The 17,280-nt window shown below is 45.0% G+C and overlaps 1 protein-coding gene across 6 annotated transcripts in view; it reads right to left on the bottom strand.

The window, feature by feature from the left end:
* RUSC2 (RUN and SH3 domain containing 2) overlaps nucleotides 1-17,280 on the bottom strand; it is a 70,101-nt gene that overhangs the window by 8,449 nt on the left and 44,372 nt on the right. For 2 of the 6 annotated variants that reach the window (XM_072727973.1, XM_026013306.2), the window contains exons 1-2: nucleotides 15,571-16,166; nucleotides 3,948-6,044 (exon numbers count right to left, since the gene is read on the bottom strand). The exons of 1 other annotated variant lie outside the window; for it this stretch is intronic. In XM_072727973.1, coding sequence (XP_072584074.1) covers nucleotides 3,948-5,976 — 2,029 coding nt within the window. In that variant the 5' untranslated portion in view covers nucleotides 5,977-6,044; nucleotides 15,571-16,166. Of the gene's footprint in view, nucleotides 1-3,947; nucleotides 6,045-15,570; nucleotides 16,167-17,280 lie in introns of those variants that run through there. 3 more of the 6 variants (XM_026013307.2, XM_072727975.1, XM_072727976.1) reach the window with 2 other exon arrangements.

Consider the following 17,280-nt stretch of genomic DNA (forward strand, 5'->3'; position numbering starts at 1 on the left):
GAGCTAGGCTTCTGAGTCAGAGTCTGACTTAGGGCCTAATGTTCTATCACTTTGCACTACATAGGAAATGGTATCCCTCATCTTTTCCCATTTATTTACTCCAGTGAGTTTTTTTTTTTTTTCCAGTGAGTCTTAAGGGGATGGTGATCACAACCCCGTTAGGGAGGGGCTTCACAGTCTTCCCAGGGCGCATGTTCAAACTATATCCTCCTGTCATCCCCAATCTGTGCATGGGAGCAACCTTTGTCATTCTCCCTTGCTTATTACTAGCTCCTTCAGCCACACTTCCTTCTGTTCTTGAACAAGCCAAGTTCATTAACATTCAAGGGTCTTTTGCACCTGCCATTCTGCCAGAAATCATCTCATTATTCAGGCATCAGCTCAAACATCACCTCCTCAGTGGTGCCCAACCGAGTCGTCTCACAAGTCACACTTTGTCTCACTATCCTGTTTTATTTTCTTTTTAGCATTTTATCACTGTTAGAAATGATCTTGTTTATTATCTATTATTCCTCACAAGGGCTCCAAAAAACAGAGTTTTTGAATTGTTCACTGATATATCCCCAGTGCCTAGAATAGAGGCCAGTACATAGTAGGTACTGAATAAATACTTGTTAAATGAATGAATCCTCACTGTCACCCTTGGTTCAGCCTCATCTCACTGCATCCAAATTTTCTTACATAAATCAGATTGCTTCCTAAAATACCAGTTTTATCCCCTGTGGCCCTACTGCCCACAGGATAAAGTCTAATCTTCGCAAATGGGTATCCACACCTGCCATCAGTTAGGCTGCTCTTCCCTCAAACTTCCACACCTGCCATTCTCATTGACACCATTCTTCCCACCCCATTCCCATCTTTAAGCACACAGCTTTTCCTGCTGGGAATGCCTCCTTCCCTTCCTTTCCATTTTTTTAAATATCAAATTTCAAGGCTAAACTGATCCTGGCTATCAGATTAGGCCTTCCCAGCCGTAGCTTTATTATACCCCTGATATAAAGTATCTTTGAATTGGACTGTTTATTTCTACTCTTTAGAAAATCCTCCCCAGGGCAGCCCAGGTGGCTCAGTGGTTTAACACCGCCTTCAGCCCCGGGCTGTGATCCTGGAGACCCAGGATTGAGTCCCGCATCAGGCTCCCTGCATGGAGCCTGCTTCTCCCTCTGCCTGTGTCTGTGCCTCTCTCTCTGTGTGTGTCTCATGAATAAATAAACAGAATCTTTAAAAATAAAAAAATAAAAAATCCTCCCTCAGTCCCCAGGATAGGGTTTGAGGCAGAGGAACGAGAGGAAGGAGGGGCCTTATCTGGGGAGTGGGTCTCAGTTTTGTCCCCAGGGAATACAGAGACTAAGATTTCTCACTTTTCTATGTGACAGCACTTGAGAAAATTGGAGTCAGAGACCACAGTCACCCAAGTCTACTGTTTTGTAGGTGACACAGCTCCAGTCTCTCAGTTCCTTCTTCAAATGGAGAGCCCAGAACTTGCAGGTGAGCACTAACTGAATGGTCAAGGACTATCAGCTTCTCCCTTCTGGAGTCTATCAATGAATATATCATTTTAGCTATTTGGAAGCCCTTCCAAACTGCTGCCTCATTCTGAGTGTGCAATCAATTAAATATTCCAGATCAATTCAAGTACAGCTTATCTATCAAACTTCACAGGGGTCCCTGCTTTTGTTTTTTTCCAGATTTGGTAAGATCTTTTTGAATCTTGACTCTGCTGCTCAGGATCTCAAAGAGATCTCAGCTTCTTTTGTCATTCATGAATTCATTGAATTATCACTCATTCTTTTATTTTTTAATTTTAATTTCTTAAAAAAGATTTTATTTATTTATTCTAGAGAGAGAGAGAGAGGCAGAGACACAGGCAGAGCGAGAAACAGGCCCCATGCAGGGAGCCTGATGTGGGACTCGATCCCAGGACTCTGGGATCACACCCTGAGCCAAAGGCAGATGCTCAACGGCTGAGCAACCCAGGCTTCCCTCATTCTTTAATTTTAAAAAAACATATAGAAAAGAGAGAAGAGCCCTGTGGGAGGTCACTGAAGACTTATGGAACAGAATAGCATCTCTATATGAAAAGTCTTACCCAATAAAACAACACTTTTCATACCTCTTCCATCTCTGACCAGGACTGTTCTTGCCCTCAAAATGCCTGCTACAGCATCGCCTGTGTCTAGAAACCCCCGCCAGATGATGAAGTCTAAGAAGGGAGTGGGTTCCAAAGGACTCCGGCCAATCTGCTGTTTTTGATCCCCTTTATCTCCTTTCATCTGCCACCCTGAGGGCAGCTCCTTTGTGTCTGAGTCTCCCTAATAGCAGAGGTAACACCATTTATGGTTTTTTTAAACTCACTTCCTTTGAGAGGCCAATGGACCCAACCAGAGGCTACAGCACAGCACATTTCCCTCTATCTCCCCTTCCCTCGCTTTATCTCTCCTTCCAAACCCTCTGAGATTTGGCTTCTACCCTCACTACTCCCAAATGTTACTCTCAGGATTCTTCAGCCTTCATTAATGCCAATGATTTCTCTTCAAAACTTTGTTGAACCCAAACTCTTGTTTGAAACTTCCTCTTCCTCCACTGCGTGGGCCTTCATTCTCTCCTAGTTTCCCTTTTCTTTTCCTAATTCTTCTCAGAACCTTTAGGTGTTGTTCTGCTCACCCTTCAATTACTGTATCCTCAGGGCTCTCTGTCCTGGTTCCCTTCACAACTCCATACGTTCTCCCCGGTGCTCCCATCCACTCAAAGCTTCAACTATATCTGTTATTCTGATGACTCTGATCATGGTGATCTCTGGACCCCCGGGACATCCTTTCCAATCCACCTTTCAGTGGAGTGATCTTTCTAAACAACCAGTGAGTGACCTTTCTAAAATGCAAATGAAAACATGCCATAAACTGTTAAAAACAAACAAATTTCATTTCCCTGAATAAAATAGTTCCATCCATACCACACCATGGCTAAACTAAATTATCTGCAGTTTCTGAAAAGCATCAGGTTATTCTGTACTTTGGTGGTTTTGTATAGACTTTTTCTTACAAGTCTCTACAAAGCCTATTCCTCATCATCTTTCTAGGCTGGTTTTAAATCTAAATTATGTTAGTAGTCCTTCTACATTTTAGTCTGTTTAGAGATCCTTCTCACAGACCAGTATTGTACACTGTCATCTCTGGTTTTTGTTTTTAAGTAACCTCCAACTCATGGCTTGAACTCACGATCCTGAGATTGAGACCGGAGCTGAGATCAAGAGCTGGGGGCTTAACCAACTGAGTCACCAGGGCACCCCAGTCATCTCTGTTTTAATTATGCTTCCTTTTCTGTTTTCATCCTTAGAATTCCTTGAGGGCAGAGACTGTCCCTCGTATCTCTCTTATTGCCAGCATTTCACCTAGAGTGTTTATAAAATTACTTAAATGTAATAAAATAAATAGGGAAAGGGCAGGCCCAGGCAGCTTAATGGTCAAGTGTCTGGTTTCAGGCTCTTTGAAGAGCGGCAACAATCACTGATCAAGGAATGAACTTCACTGACAGCCACTGTGGTTTGCCTATGGGACATATTCCTTAAGCGCTGCAAATACCTAAATGTCCCAGACTAAACTTGGGCCTTATCCCTTTTCTAGGAAACCTACTTTACGTTAGTGTTTGCGGTCCCTATCCACGTACCATCATCTTTCCAGTCATCCAGACTTAAAACCACAATCTTCTGTGCACTTCCTTTCCAATATGTCATTCTCTAAGTCCCGAAAATTTCAGTGTACATTTTATCCTCTATTTTTTTTTATCCACCCCCCACCCCCAACTGTATAGGACATGACCTGGACTGGAAAGATGATTGATCTAGACTGAGGAAACTTCAGTGGTTATGGATGGGGTGTTGCCAGGGCCCCAATCACTGAGGAGGCCATGCATATATCCTGGTATTCTCCAGCCTCTAGGTTCCTTACCGTCAGCTCTAGCTCTTGTATCCTTCTGGGTATGGCTGTTGGCTGGGCTCCCTGGGAAAGCAGGCCCTGGATCCATCAGCTGAGCCAGGGGGCCTTGCCCAGCAGCTCTGAGGCTAGCAGGTGGCACCTCACTGGACTGGGGGCCCTGACAGACCTGGGTAGACCAGGGCTCTGGGCCAACTAGGTCCATGCCTGGCCCCAAAGGCATGGGTGGTAGGCTGTGGCTACAGCGAGTGCCCTCATCCAGTGGGCCTACCCTATCTTGTTGGGCTTCTTGGATGGGTGAGAACTCCTGGGAGGAGTCCCCAATGCTCACTCGAAGTGGCGGGGAGCCGGAGCCTGCAACTTTCTTCCGGCCCTTGGCGAGCTCAGCAAAGGAGGTGACCCGCCGAGGCGGGGAGCCAGTCCCAGCGAGGGCTGCAGGACCCTCACTCAGGCGCACCGGGCAACTCAACATGCGTTCCAGTGAGCCCAGGCGGACTGGAGGGCTGCGCGCGAGGCTGCGATCACAGCTTCGAGAGCGCTGGCGTCCAGTGCTAAGGTTGGGGGGTGAAGTGTTAGTGTACACTTGCCCCTCAATCACAGTGGGGCCCACAGGAGTTGCTGCTTCCACTGAGGAACCCACTGCTCCTTGTTCCTCTGGCTGGACTTCTGGCCTCTGGAATAGGTAATACTCAGAGGGCTGGCTGGGGCCAGGGTCTGGGCCTGGGCCAGGTGCAGGGCTGATCTTGGTGTGTTCCTCAGAGCAGCTGGTAATGGAAGAGCCAGCTGGGCTTGGGGATGACTGAGAGGACAGGTCACAGGTGACAAGTTTATAGTAATTCTGTGTGGCCACAACAAGACGGGCCTGGCTCTGGAAGCAGGCTGTGAGGTCAGCCACAGCTGGGCAGGGCTCACAGTGTGGGCGGTAGGAGTTGCAGTTGGCATCGAGCTCAGGAGATGAGGCATGAGGACAGCCATAGCTCCCTTCCCTTCCTCCGCTGTCAGGGTGGTGGGACTCACAAGACATCTTAGACTCGGCTGGAGAGGGCTGCAGGTCCAGATAGAAGGCGCCCGGGTCTGAGTGGCTGCAGAAGGAAGAGTTGCTGCAAGACTGTGGGGCGGAGTTGAGATTGGCACGGGAGTTGCCATGCATCTTGTTGTAGAGGGTGCTGAACGTGACTAGCACACCATCTGAGCTGTTGCAGGAGGAGTCACTCACATAGCCCATGGACTGGTCAGCTGCCTCGGACTGACTAGATGTGCTACTGCAGCGGCAGTGCTGAGGTCCTGAGCCTGAGCATCCTGGGTTCCTTGGCGACTCATCTGAACTGAGCTTCCATTCCTGATCAAAGGAAAAGCCAGAGGTATCACTGGCTCCACCCCCACTGCCACTCCCACCAGGTCCCCCACACTCATCCAGCTCCATGGTCTCTGCTTCCAGGTCTGGCCGGCAGCAGTGGCTAGTGCTGCAGTGCTGGGGATCCACAGTGGCCACTGGCTCCTGTTCCTGTCCCTCCACTACTCCAGCCCGACTACGTGTTGCCCCCCATGGCCTGCCCACTCTAGGGCCAGGTGGTGGCAGCTGGAAAGGGGATAGATGGAAGGTGGGCTGACCAGCCCCATGCAAGTGGAAGGACTGCTGGGTGGCGCTATCACCAATGCTGTCATCATATAGGTCGCCAAGTCCTGGCTCAGCCACACTCTCTTGCAGCAGGAAAGGGTTGTGTCGTTTAGGGGCTCCAGGGCCTCTTCCATCCCGAACTCTACTCTTCGTGCTGTCTGCAGGCCGCGTGGATCCCCCAGGAGCAGAGTGCAGACTGTTGAAGAGCAGTGAGTCAGCTTGTCCTAGGTCTTGATCAGGCTGGGTGATGCCCAGGTCAGGAGGGCAGAAAGGATTGGGTCTTGTGCTCCCACTACCTCCACTTGCCCCTCCACAGCACTGCCTATCTGGGACTTGACAGTGCACCAGGGGGATGTGGTGGACGATGAGGGTCTCTCCAGTCAGCTTTGGGGGACTATCCATTCTGGAAATTTCGAACAAGGGCATCAACAGCACCAGACACTGCCCCCGGAGCCCAGTGGGGCAGAACACATTTCATCAGGAGAGCTTGGTACCTGGAGAGAGAGGGAAAGAAAGGGAACCTAATGTCACCTCCCTGGAAGTCAGGGACATGCCCTTTCCCATAGCATGTTCAGATGGAGAGCCCAAGAGGAAAAAGACTCAGAGTCAAAATGGAGCTTGATAACAACACAGCCTGATGGGGCAGGGCTACCCCACCATACTTTCTGTACTGCACAGGTCCGGCTCTTGAGTACCCCCTTCATTTGGCCATGCATTCACTTGTGACAAAAGGCAAACCCCTTTTTAATGCCACCTACATTGGCGATCTCAAGGACAGCACTTCTCCTTTTCTTTCAAAGACATGTTCTTAGCAGTAAACAATGACTAGTCCCAAGTACAAAAGAGTATGACTAGTACATAACTTAGAAAAATAATCTAGGATGACTGAAATGGTGCTTGGCGCTGAGGGGGATAGAGAGATGCCTTAGACACAGCTACAGCTTGCAGGCTCTCAGATAAGGGGAAAATCATGAATACCATATCATGGACTCATAGCAATATGCTATAATTTTGCAAGAAAACTATTTTAAAATATTCTGTATCATTTGCTCCTATGTCACCTCATTTTCTTTTCCTCTGAGCCCCAGAATTCCTGTCCCTCTCTGATGGCTATGGGGTAACGATGCTCACTCTCCCTACTACTGTCCTGAAGCTTTTATCTATGTTTTCTTTTTTCAAGATTCTATTTTTAAGTAATCTCTACACCCAACATGGGGCTGGAACTCACAACCCTGAGATCAGGAGTCACATGCTCCAGTGACTGAGCCAGCCAGGCATCCCTATCCCGGAGCTTCTTGAATACAGAGACTGAGTTGGGCATTAGAGTGACTACAAGTATGGCTGATGCCAACTTCTTCCTTCTAAGAGGGCCTAGGTGTCAATTTCTAACTCTTTTGTATCACTCAGGCACACAGAAGGTCTAGAAAACATGATAGACATAATATATTCTTGTCCAGCTCAGGATACAGATCTTCTGAAGTGCCCAAATTCTATCCAGTTTCAGCCCAGAACTTCCACTACAGGGGTCCCCTAGAAAGTCTTTCTTCTCAGTTTTTCCTCTGATAGGCTAAGGTAAAGTTCTCTCCTATTCAAGGTCTCCTGGCCCCAAGGACACAGAGCCCATTCTGAGCTTCTCCGGTGTGCTGGTCAGATTACGGCGGAATGGCTCCCTCAAATTCTAGTCTCCTGTGCTACCAAGTTCAAGTCCTAATAGTTCTTACTTGCTCAGACTCCTCATATCTAATTTCTGCTAATTCATTCATTTCTCTTCCTTCCCTTTTTATTCCTGTTGTTTTCTTCTACCCACTGTGAATCTAAATTCCCCACTGCCTAAGTTCTCTGTCATTTAGTTGAATGCTTAATACAACCAATTTTTAAAAATTTAACTCATTTAGATTATAGGATCACAGCTCTTTGTGTAGAGTACAGAAAAGATCTAGGCAAGTCACACATGCCCAAGGATATGAACAGGCAATATATAAATGAAAACATCCAAGTGGCTAATAAATCTGTGCGTGAGGAATACAGTTTAAAGTTTTTTTTTTTTTTTTTTATAAATTAAATTACATCAAAATGAAAAAAGCAGGTATTTATCCTCTTTTTTCCTCCTTTCCTTTCTGAGAGGAAGACTTCTTTGTTGGACTTCAAACCCTTTGTGAGTTGATGGGGGTAATGAGTTGATATGGAGAAAGGAGGAAATCAGAGAGGTAAACTGAGCTTCAAGGTTAAAGTTATAGAAAGAAAAAAACATGGGAATAAATATTTGTTATCTTGGGATTGGGTGATGGTTTCTTAGATATGACACCAAAAGCACAAGGGACAAGTAAGCAAACAGACAAGGTACACTTCAGAAAAATTAAAATCGTTTGTGCCTCAAAGGATACCATCAAGAAAAGACAACTCACAAAATGGGAGAAAATATCTGTAGAGACTTCTAATCAAAATATATGAAGAACTGTTACAACTCAACAATAAAAAGACATATAACCCAACTGAAAACTGAGCAAAGAACCTGAATAGACATTTCTCCAGAGAAAACTTACAAATGGTTTACATTTTGAAATAAAATTTATGATTCATAAAAAAAAGAAAACTTACAAATGGCCAATAAACACATGAAATGATGCTCAACATCACTAGTCATTAGAGAAATGAAAACCACATTGAGATACCACTTTACCCCCATTACGATGTCTTAAGATAAAAGACAATTACAAATGTTGATGAGGATGTGGACAAATTGAATCCTCAAACCTTCCTGGAGGCATTATAAAATGGTACAGCCACTTTGGAAAAACAGTCTGACAGTTCCTTAAAATGTTAGAGTTACCATATAACCCAGCAATTCTACTTCTAGGTATATCCCCAAGAGAAATGAAAACACATGTTCACACAAAAGCTTATATATGAATATTCACAGTAGCATTGTTCACAGTAGCCAAGAAAGTTGGAACAAGCTATTGTCCACTAACAGATGAACGGATAAACATAATGTGACATAGGGGCACCTGGATGGCTCAGTTGGTAGAACATATGACTATTGATCTCAGGGTTGTAAGTTCAAGCCCCATACTGGATATAAAGCTTACTTATTTTTTAAATTTGGTTTTCATTTTTTCTTTTCTTTTTTAAAAGAATCTATTTTATTATTTTAAAAAATATTTTATTTATTCATGAGACACACAGAGACAGGCAGAGACATAAGCAGAGGGAGAAGCATGCTCTCCGTGGGGAGCCTGATGTGGGACTTGATTCCAGGACCCTGGGATCATGCCCTGAGCCAAAGGCAGATGCTCAACCACTGAGCCACCCAGGTGCCCCTAAAGATTCTATTTTATTTCTTTAAATTTTTATTTATTTATTTTAGATTTTATTTATTTATTATGAGAGAGACAGAGAGAGGCAGAGACACAGGCAGAGAGAGAAGCAGGCTCCATGCAGGGAACCTGACATGGGACTCGATCCCGGGTCTCCAGGATCACGTCCTGGGCTGAAGGTGGCGCTAAATCGCTGAGCCACCCAGGCTGCCCAAATTTTTATTTATTTTTTAAAAAAAGATTTTATTTATTTATTCATGAGAGACAGAGAGAGAGAGAGAGAGAGAGCGCGTCAGAGACACAGCAGAGGGAGAAGCAGGCTCCGTGCAGGGAGCCCGAAGTGGGACTCAATCCTGGAAGTCCAGGATCACGCCTTGAGCTGAAGGCAGACACTTAACCGCTGAGCCACCCAGGCGTCCCTAAAGATTTAAAGTAATCTCTTCACCCAGTGCAGGACTCAAGAGTTACATGCTGTATAAACTGAGCAAATGTAGAGAGAGATAGATAGATAATAGATAGATAGATAGATAGATAGATAGATAGATATGTATAGATAGATAAAGCTTTAACAAAAAAACTGATGATAAAAAAATGTGATATATATATGCAATGGAATATTATTTAGCAATAAAAGGAATCAAGTAGTGATCCATGCTACAACATGAATGAACCTCAAAAAGCTAAGTGAAAGAAGCCAGGCATAAAAGGCTTATTTGTATAATGTATGATTCCATTTATGTGAAATGTCCAGAATAGGCAAATCCACAGAAAAAGAAAATAGATTAGTGGTTACCAGGAACTGGGGGACTAGGGAATGGGCAGTGACTTCTAATGATGGAGGTTCTTTTTGAGGTGATGAAAATATTCTGAAATTAGTGGTGTTAATTATGAAAGTCTATGAGTAAAATCAAAACTACACATTTTTATGGTATGTGAATTATATTTTAGCAAAGCTGTTATTTAAAACCTTTTCTTTTAAATAGAAAAAAAGGATTAGGATTTATGAGAAGAGGAAAAGAGAGGTGAGGAAGAGAATGGGTGTTGAACAGTGGAGGAATTTGGCATTTGCAGAGACAAGCTGAGAAAGCGAAAAGAGGGAAAGCTGCCTTAAAGTATGGGATTTTGTTGAGAGAAATAAAGAGGATTTTTAGGAAATTTAGCTATGAGGTACATGAAATAATTTCCCCTTCACTCCTCCCCATCTCTTCTCTTCCTTCACCAAGAAAACTTGGGTTCAAATATGTATGCCACAAGGAAAGTTGGAAACAACTTAAAATTCCAATAATAACAATAAAAAAAGTGCAAAGCAGAATATCATTAAAATAATGTTTAATATGATTACTGACTTGGGAAAACGTTCACAAAAATATTAAGTGAAACTGCAGATTACAAGCAGCATGTAGAGTACGACTCCATTTTTGTAAATAAATATATGTCTATTTTTGTCTTAGTTCAGGCTGCTTTCACAAAATATCTCAGATGCTTATAAACAGCAGAGATTTATTTCTCATGGTTCTGGAGACTGCAAAGTCCAAGATCAAGGTGCAGAATGACTGTATTCTGTCCTCTTCCTGGTTCACAGCTGGCACTTCCTAGCTGTGTCCTCACATTGTGTAAGGGACAAGGGATCTCTCTGGAGCCTGTTTTTAAAGAGCACTAATCCCATTCATGAGGGCTTTGCCCTCATGAGCTAATCACCTCCCAAGGCCCTAGCTCGTACTACCACTACCTTTGGGGGTTAGGATTCAACATATAAATTTTGGGAGACACAAATATTCAGACCATAGCAAATATGCATAAAAGAAAATTTGAAGGCATATACAACAAAATGTTAATAGTGCTTATCTCTGTTGAGTGATTTTTTGAATTACTTTTAATTTTACTTTCTGTTTCATCTGTATTCCCCCCCCCCCCTTTTTTTTAAAGATTTTATTTATTTATTCATGAGAGACAGAGAGAGGCAGAGACATAGGCAGAGGGAGAAGCAGGCTCCCCACAGGGGAGCGAGACTCAATCCCAGGACCTGGGATCACACCGTGAGCCAAAGGCAGATGCTCAACTGCTGAGCTACCCAGGTGTCCCTGTATTTCCTTTTAACTTAAATTCAATTTACTAACATATAATGTATTATTAGTTTCAGAGGTAGAATCAGTGATTCATTAGTTGCATATAACACCCAGTGCTCGTTACATCACGTGCCCTCCTTAATGCCCATCATCCAATTACCCCATCCCCCCCACCATTTCCCCTCCAGCAAACTTCATCAACGTATTTTCTAACTTGTATATAATAAATATCTATTATGTACATAATTTAAAGTTTTGTTCTCTCTCTTTCTTTCTTTTGGAGATGGGGCACACGGTAGAGGGAGAGTGAGAGAGAGAATCTTAAGCAGGCTCTATACCCAGCACACAGCCTGACAAGGGGCTCAATCTCACAACCCTAAGATTATGACCTGAGGTGAAACCAAGGGTCAGACGCTTAACTGATTGAACCACCCAGGTGCCCCATTTTGTTTTCTTTAAGGAATATAGATACTGTGGGTTCAGGGCTCAGAGAGGGCAGCTTCCCCTTCATATAGTACTAGGTTTCCCCAAAGTCCAGGCTATCATCTGAGGCCTGGGTTAAAAGAAGCGTAAAAAACTGTCTTGTACATATAGCAGTCATTTTAGGAGTACCTATAGGCTATAGTCATTACTTGATCTTCAATGCATATCAGCACCTCCCCCGTTTAACGCACCATTTTCTTTTCTTTTTTAAAAAAGATTTTATATATTTATTTATGAGAGACACACAGAGAGAGGCAGAGACATAGGCAGAGGGAGAGGCAGGCTCCCTGCAGCGAGCCTGATATGGGATTTGATCCCAGGACCCCAAGATCACAACGTGAGCCGAAGGCAGATGCTCAACCACTGAGCCACCCAGGTGCCCCTAAAGCACCATTTTCAAGTGGCATTCACAAATAAAGAACTTATGATTCTGATCCACAAAACTATTACTGAGTCATACATGCTTTGAAATGGAAAAACAGTGACACAGAGTCTAGAGGGTTGATCCTGTAAACCAGGGGTAGAGAATAAATGAATACGGAAGATGATGAAGAAACTTTGGCTGGAGGGTTTGGCAGACAGTTATATTATAATGTTTTGTTTATGTATCTGTCCCCCAAACTACAGTGCATTCCCTGAGATCAGAAACTGGAATATAGTCAACTTTGTGTCCCTGGAACCTATACATAGAACTGGGAACATGGTAGGTGTTTGGTCATTTGTGGACTCCTATTTTACCCATTTAAAAACTTGACTGTTTGTCTTTTTATTTTTGAGTTGTAGGAGTTTTTAATTTTTTAATTTTTTAAAGATTTTATTTATTTATTCATGAGAGACGCAGAGAGAGAGAGGCAGAGACAGGCAGAGGGAGAAGCAGACTCCATGCAGGAAGCCTGATGCAGGACTTCATCCTGGGACTCCAGGATCATGCCCTGGGCCAAAGGCAGGTGCTAAATCACTGAGCCACCCAGGGATCTCCGAGTTGTAGGAGAAATTTCCTTTGTCAAACATATCTTGAGAATATTTTCTCTCAGCCTGTGGCTTGATCATTTGTTTTCTTGATGGTGCTTTTTAATTAATGGACGTTTTTAATTTTATAAAATCCCATTTATCTGGTTTTTTCTTTTATGGTAAAAACTGTGTCCTATCTAAAAAATATTTGCATCTCAAGATCATAAAGAAAATTTTCTCCCCCCACTCCCCAAAAGCTGTATAATTTTAGCTTTTACATTTAAGTTGTGTTGAATCCTATTTTAACTGTAATGCTCTTATCGTTGGTTGATTCATTTTATATTTTTGTATCTTAGGTCTTATTCTTCCCTGATTTCCACACAACCAAGGGAAATGCCTGCCAATAGTTCCTTCACAAACAACTCTAGCTCAGTGAACTAAGGTGAAGTTTTGCAGACATCCTGAGATTTTGTACTCATGCCCCCTACCCCCTGAAACTTGCGCATTTTTTGCAAAGCACTTTTTAAAATATATGTCATCTCACTAATCCTCACAACTCACCAAAGTAGACAGAGCCACTTTCATTTTAAAAAACAAGGGAATCAAAAAATAAAAATAAAAATAAAAAAAACAAACAAACAAGGGAATCGACAACCAGAAAAACAAAAGGATTTGTCCAAGATCACGCAGTGAATAAATGACAGATTTTGACAGGACTCAGGAATCTTAACTTTGATCAGTTAAGAATGTAATGACAGTATACTGTATACGTGACTTTATTTCAAACACCACACAGAACATACCTCTTAGACTTCTTTCTTGGGAGTGACTTGTTCTAAAACAATAAAAGTTTAATACTGTGGCCCATGAGCTCTAACGAAGTAGAATAAAAAACAATGAGGTAGAAGAGCTCATTCCAGACTTATCCTGTACCCTGATTAAATGGAGAGACATGGGAGATGAAGACAGGGAAGAAATAGAGAATCCAGAATAGGAAGGAAGTGGAAGAAAGCGCTCAGAAGATGGGCCCTCTAGCTATGGTAGATAGTGGTGGGTTTAGCCAGAATAAATTTATGAAGTCTAACTCTCAGAACCAGGGAAGTTTTCCATGAGAGCCCTTTACCTGGCTGCTATCCCATATGGGTGTCTCCTGGCCTATCATAATAATACAATTTATTAGTGATCATTTATTGAGCTCTTACATGCCAGGTGACTTACATATATCATCTCTAGTTCCATGTAATTTTTTAAAGATTTATTTAAGAGAGAGAGTATGAGGAGTGGGGAGGAACAGAGGGAGAGGGAGAGAGAGAATGCCGAAGCAGACTCCCCATTGAGCACAGAACCCAATATGGGGCTTGGCAACCCTGAGATCATAACCTGAGCCAAAATCAAGAGTCAGATGCTTAGCTGACTGATGCACCCAGGTGCCCCACCACTATAATCTTTTTTTTTTTTTAATTTTTATTTATTTATTTATTTATGATAGTCGCACAGAGAGACAGAGAGAGGCAGAGACACAGGCAGAGGGAGAAGCAGGCTCCATGCACCGGAAGCCCGACGTGGGACTCGATTCCGGGTCTCCAGGATCGCGCCCTGGGCCAAAGGCTGCGCCACCCAGGGATCCCACCACTATAATCTTTTAAAGTAGGCATAATCATTCCCATTTTAACATGAGAAAACTGAAGCATAGCAGGAGTAGGCAGTTTGCCCACAAATACACAGGTGAGATGGGACACAAACTCAGGTCTGCCCTTCTGCCCAGTTCTTAATTCTTTCCACTGCAACTATCTCCCAAAGAAAATGACCAGGGCCACACCCTCTTCCCAAAGTGCCGGCATCTACCCTGCTACTAGAGCGGCTGCTTCCTTCCTTTCCTGTACAGGCCTCCACCCTGGCTTCCACTTACGTAACGTGTACTTACCCACTTCTCTATTCTTTGAACCTATCCATCCCCTCATACTACTGCCCCAGTAATGGGAGTGTTATTCAACACTCTTCAATCCACCTCCTATCCCAGCTCTCAGCCCTCACCTCCCTGCCTCACTGGTAGTCCCCATGGCCTTTCCCCTGTTCTGTAGTTCACATTCTGAGATGCTTCCTGGGAAGTAACACCCTCCCACAACTTCCCAGTGTATTCCCCAACTACACATTTGCACAATGTGGAACCACTGACACCTATTAGCAGGTTTTTGAATCATCCACCAAGGTGGTCAATGGAAATGGGAATTTAAGCAACTCTATCTGCTCAGCAATAGGGTAACTCTGGGCAGGAAAATGTTCTATACTCCAGAAGAAAGGTCTGCCCTCTCTTTGGTCATCAGCATCTGTCTGCCAGTCATAGAACACCTTTCCTCTTTTTTTTTTGGCCTCTTGAAGGAGGACTGGGAAGACAGTGGTACTCAGCTGCCATTCTTTAACAATCTGGCCTTGACCTGAGGTCTAATGAGGAGCATCAGGAGGATTGATAACCTTTTTCCTGTCTGGGTCCTCTCTGGGGCAGGACTAAAGGGAGGGGAGAAAGGGGGTGCATTTGGGAGTATCAGCTTATGCCCAAGTCCCTTCTTGTTAGGAACCTAGGTCTGTATAAGGAGACTGATTATAACAGGTCAGGTACTCTCCGCATCACAGTGATTGCCTCCCCACACTCCCCCAATAGACCAGGGAACCTCTTGGTCAACATTCTTTCTTATTCCATCCTCACCAAGAGCCTGGTGGCTCCCATGGCACCAGAATATGGTATGTGTGTCTATGGGCATGTATGTTTGTGTATGGACAAAGAAGAATGGGCTGGATGCTTCCCAGCTCCTCCTCTCGAAAGCTGCTTGAATCCCTGCATTTTCTCTATCATTAACTTATAATAGCTTTAGGGGTGTCTCCTCTCATTAAGCCTTTGTTCCTAGATCTGACCCCCTCCACTCTGGCCCACACTATAGCAGCTTCAGTAGAAACGCCCAGAACGGAAGAAGGGGATCTTTTGCTGCTTGACAAAATAGCATTGGCCCAAGCCTCTGCACCACAGCCCAAATATATGCAAGGACAAGCTCGGCTAATGTTTGCTCTCCTGCTTGCACTCTCATTCGCTCGCTCTCTCCCTCTCTTTCGGAAAGACAAAGCCAACCCTCAGAAGCCAGGGCCCAAATGTGCTGATCGGTTATCCAGCGGCTCTGCCCTGCCCCTCCCCCAGCTCCGCTGAGCCTTACCTCTGTAAGGAGCCTTGAGCTGTACCGGAGGCTTCCTTTCCGTTTGCACTCCCACCAAGCTCTACCTTGACAGTTCCTGCTGAGGCATTGTTCCACGAGATCACACAGGGGGAACTGAACCGATTTCCTAAGATCTGATTTCTGCTAATACAAGGGCATCGTTGCTAATGCAGGGAGGCTGCGCAATCCCAACCCCAATATTCTTGCTGCCGCCGCCGCCGCCGCCGCCGCCGCCGCTGCCACTGGTGCTGCGGTGACGTTGCTGCTAAGGGAAGGGGGAAGGGAGAGGAGCAGGCATGCCCACAGTACAGCCACTCAGCCTCCCTCCCCGTCAGTCCCCGTGGGCCCTTCAGCCTGGGGAAGGGGGAGGGGAGAGAACGGAGTCAGCCACAGAGGGCAGTCGGTGCTGGAAGACTGAGCACTCTCAAGGCGGCAAGGAAGATTGGGGAGAGAGCTGGGCCTAGCTTCTCTCTTGTCCTTAGGAGTCTCAGGGAAAAAGTCTGGGCAGAGGCTTAGAGCTTCCTTCCTTCCCTTAGGCCCCTCCTTTTAGATCTTAGCCAGAAACCTCTCCCTCCTCTCTTCAACCCACTCTGAATGACTTCTTGTTTTCCAGCTTTTGCCTTTCACTAAGATTCCAGACTAGCCCCAGGGTGGAGTAGCCAGCCTGGGAGGGGGTTCCTGAACCCTGAAGGGAGGTTGCAAGGACCGGTCATCATTCTACTGGCAGGTAGAGTCCTTGCGGATTCCGTTGAGGCTTAGCACTAGGCTTTTTAGGGTGTGCCTCTTCAGAGAAATGAGGTCTGTCTCAGAAAAAAGGGAGACTGGGCCATAGGCAGCCTTCTATACACAGGGTGGTGGTGAACCTTAGGACCAACCTGGCTACGGGCCCCTTCCTAACACAAGGTCCAATTCAGTGTCTGGATTTTCAGAGGGCCTGTTAGTGTGGCTGGAATAGCCACCTTCTTTCACCTACATTAGTTTTTGGACAAGTGCTGAGCGGGGTCCAGCTGGGCCTGTGTTGAGAAAGAATCCATTTGGCCAGGCTGAGGGGCCAGGAAGCTTATTTTCAGAGGGAAAGGAAGGCTAAGGAAAGGGAGTGGTCTCCCCTCAGTCAGAGAAAAATCTCGGTTCTACCTGTAGACCTACAGAGCTCTTCACCCCTTCTAAGCTCCACCATCCTCAGATTCTAGGCCAGTTCTGTGGGAATCAGTAACCAGTGGAGAAGCCATAGGCAGAGCCAGTTGTACCGCAAGCAGCAACACTTTCTGTCCACTTCATGCCACTGCCCCCTGCTTCCACCCTTGAACACAAAGACAGTCACAAGCTAGGGTTGGCCTCTAAGCACTAAACCTGTCTACAATCTCCGCTCAGTGTTGACCAGTATCTGGATTCCACAGCCAAGCCCTTGGATTTCAGGTCCCTAGAAAGAAGCCTGGGGCCCACTGGCCAGGACTATGAAACCACCACTAGGATCCAGAAGAGATATAGTTTCTTTCCCTTATTGCTTCTCCCATTCTCTATGAGACCCATGGGGCCATCGACAATCCGCTGAGATGTACAGAGTTGTAGAGAGTATAGAAGCAGGTGAAGACCCCCAAACCTACCTCCAACCTTGACCTGTTGGAGGGGCCATGGCACCTTGATCCTATAAAGCAGGAAACAGTGAGGAAGAGAAGGAAAGAGGGAGGCCGCTTCCTAAAATGGACAATT

Source organism: Vulpes vulpes, chromosome 12 (genome assembly GCF_048418805.1).
Source record: "Vulpes vulpes isolate BD-2025 chromosome 12, VulVul3, whole genome shotgun sequence".
NCBI classification, from domain to species: domain Eukaryota; kingdom Metazoa; phylum Chordata; class Mammalia; order Carnivora; family Canidae; genus Vulpes; species Vulpes vulpes.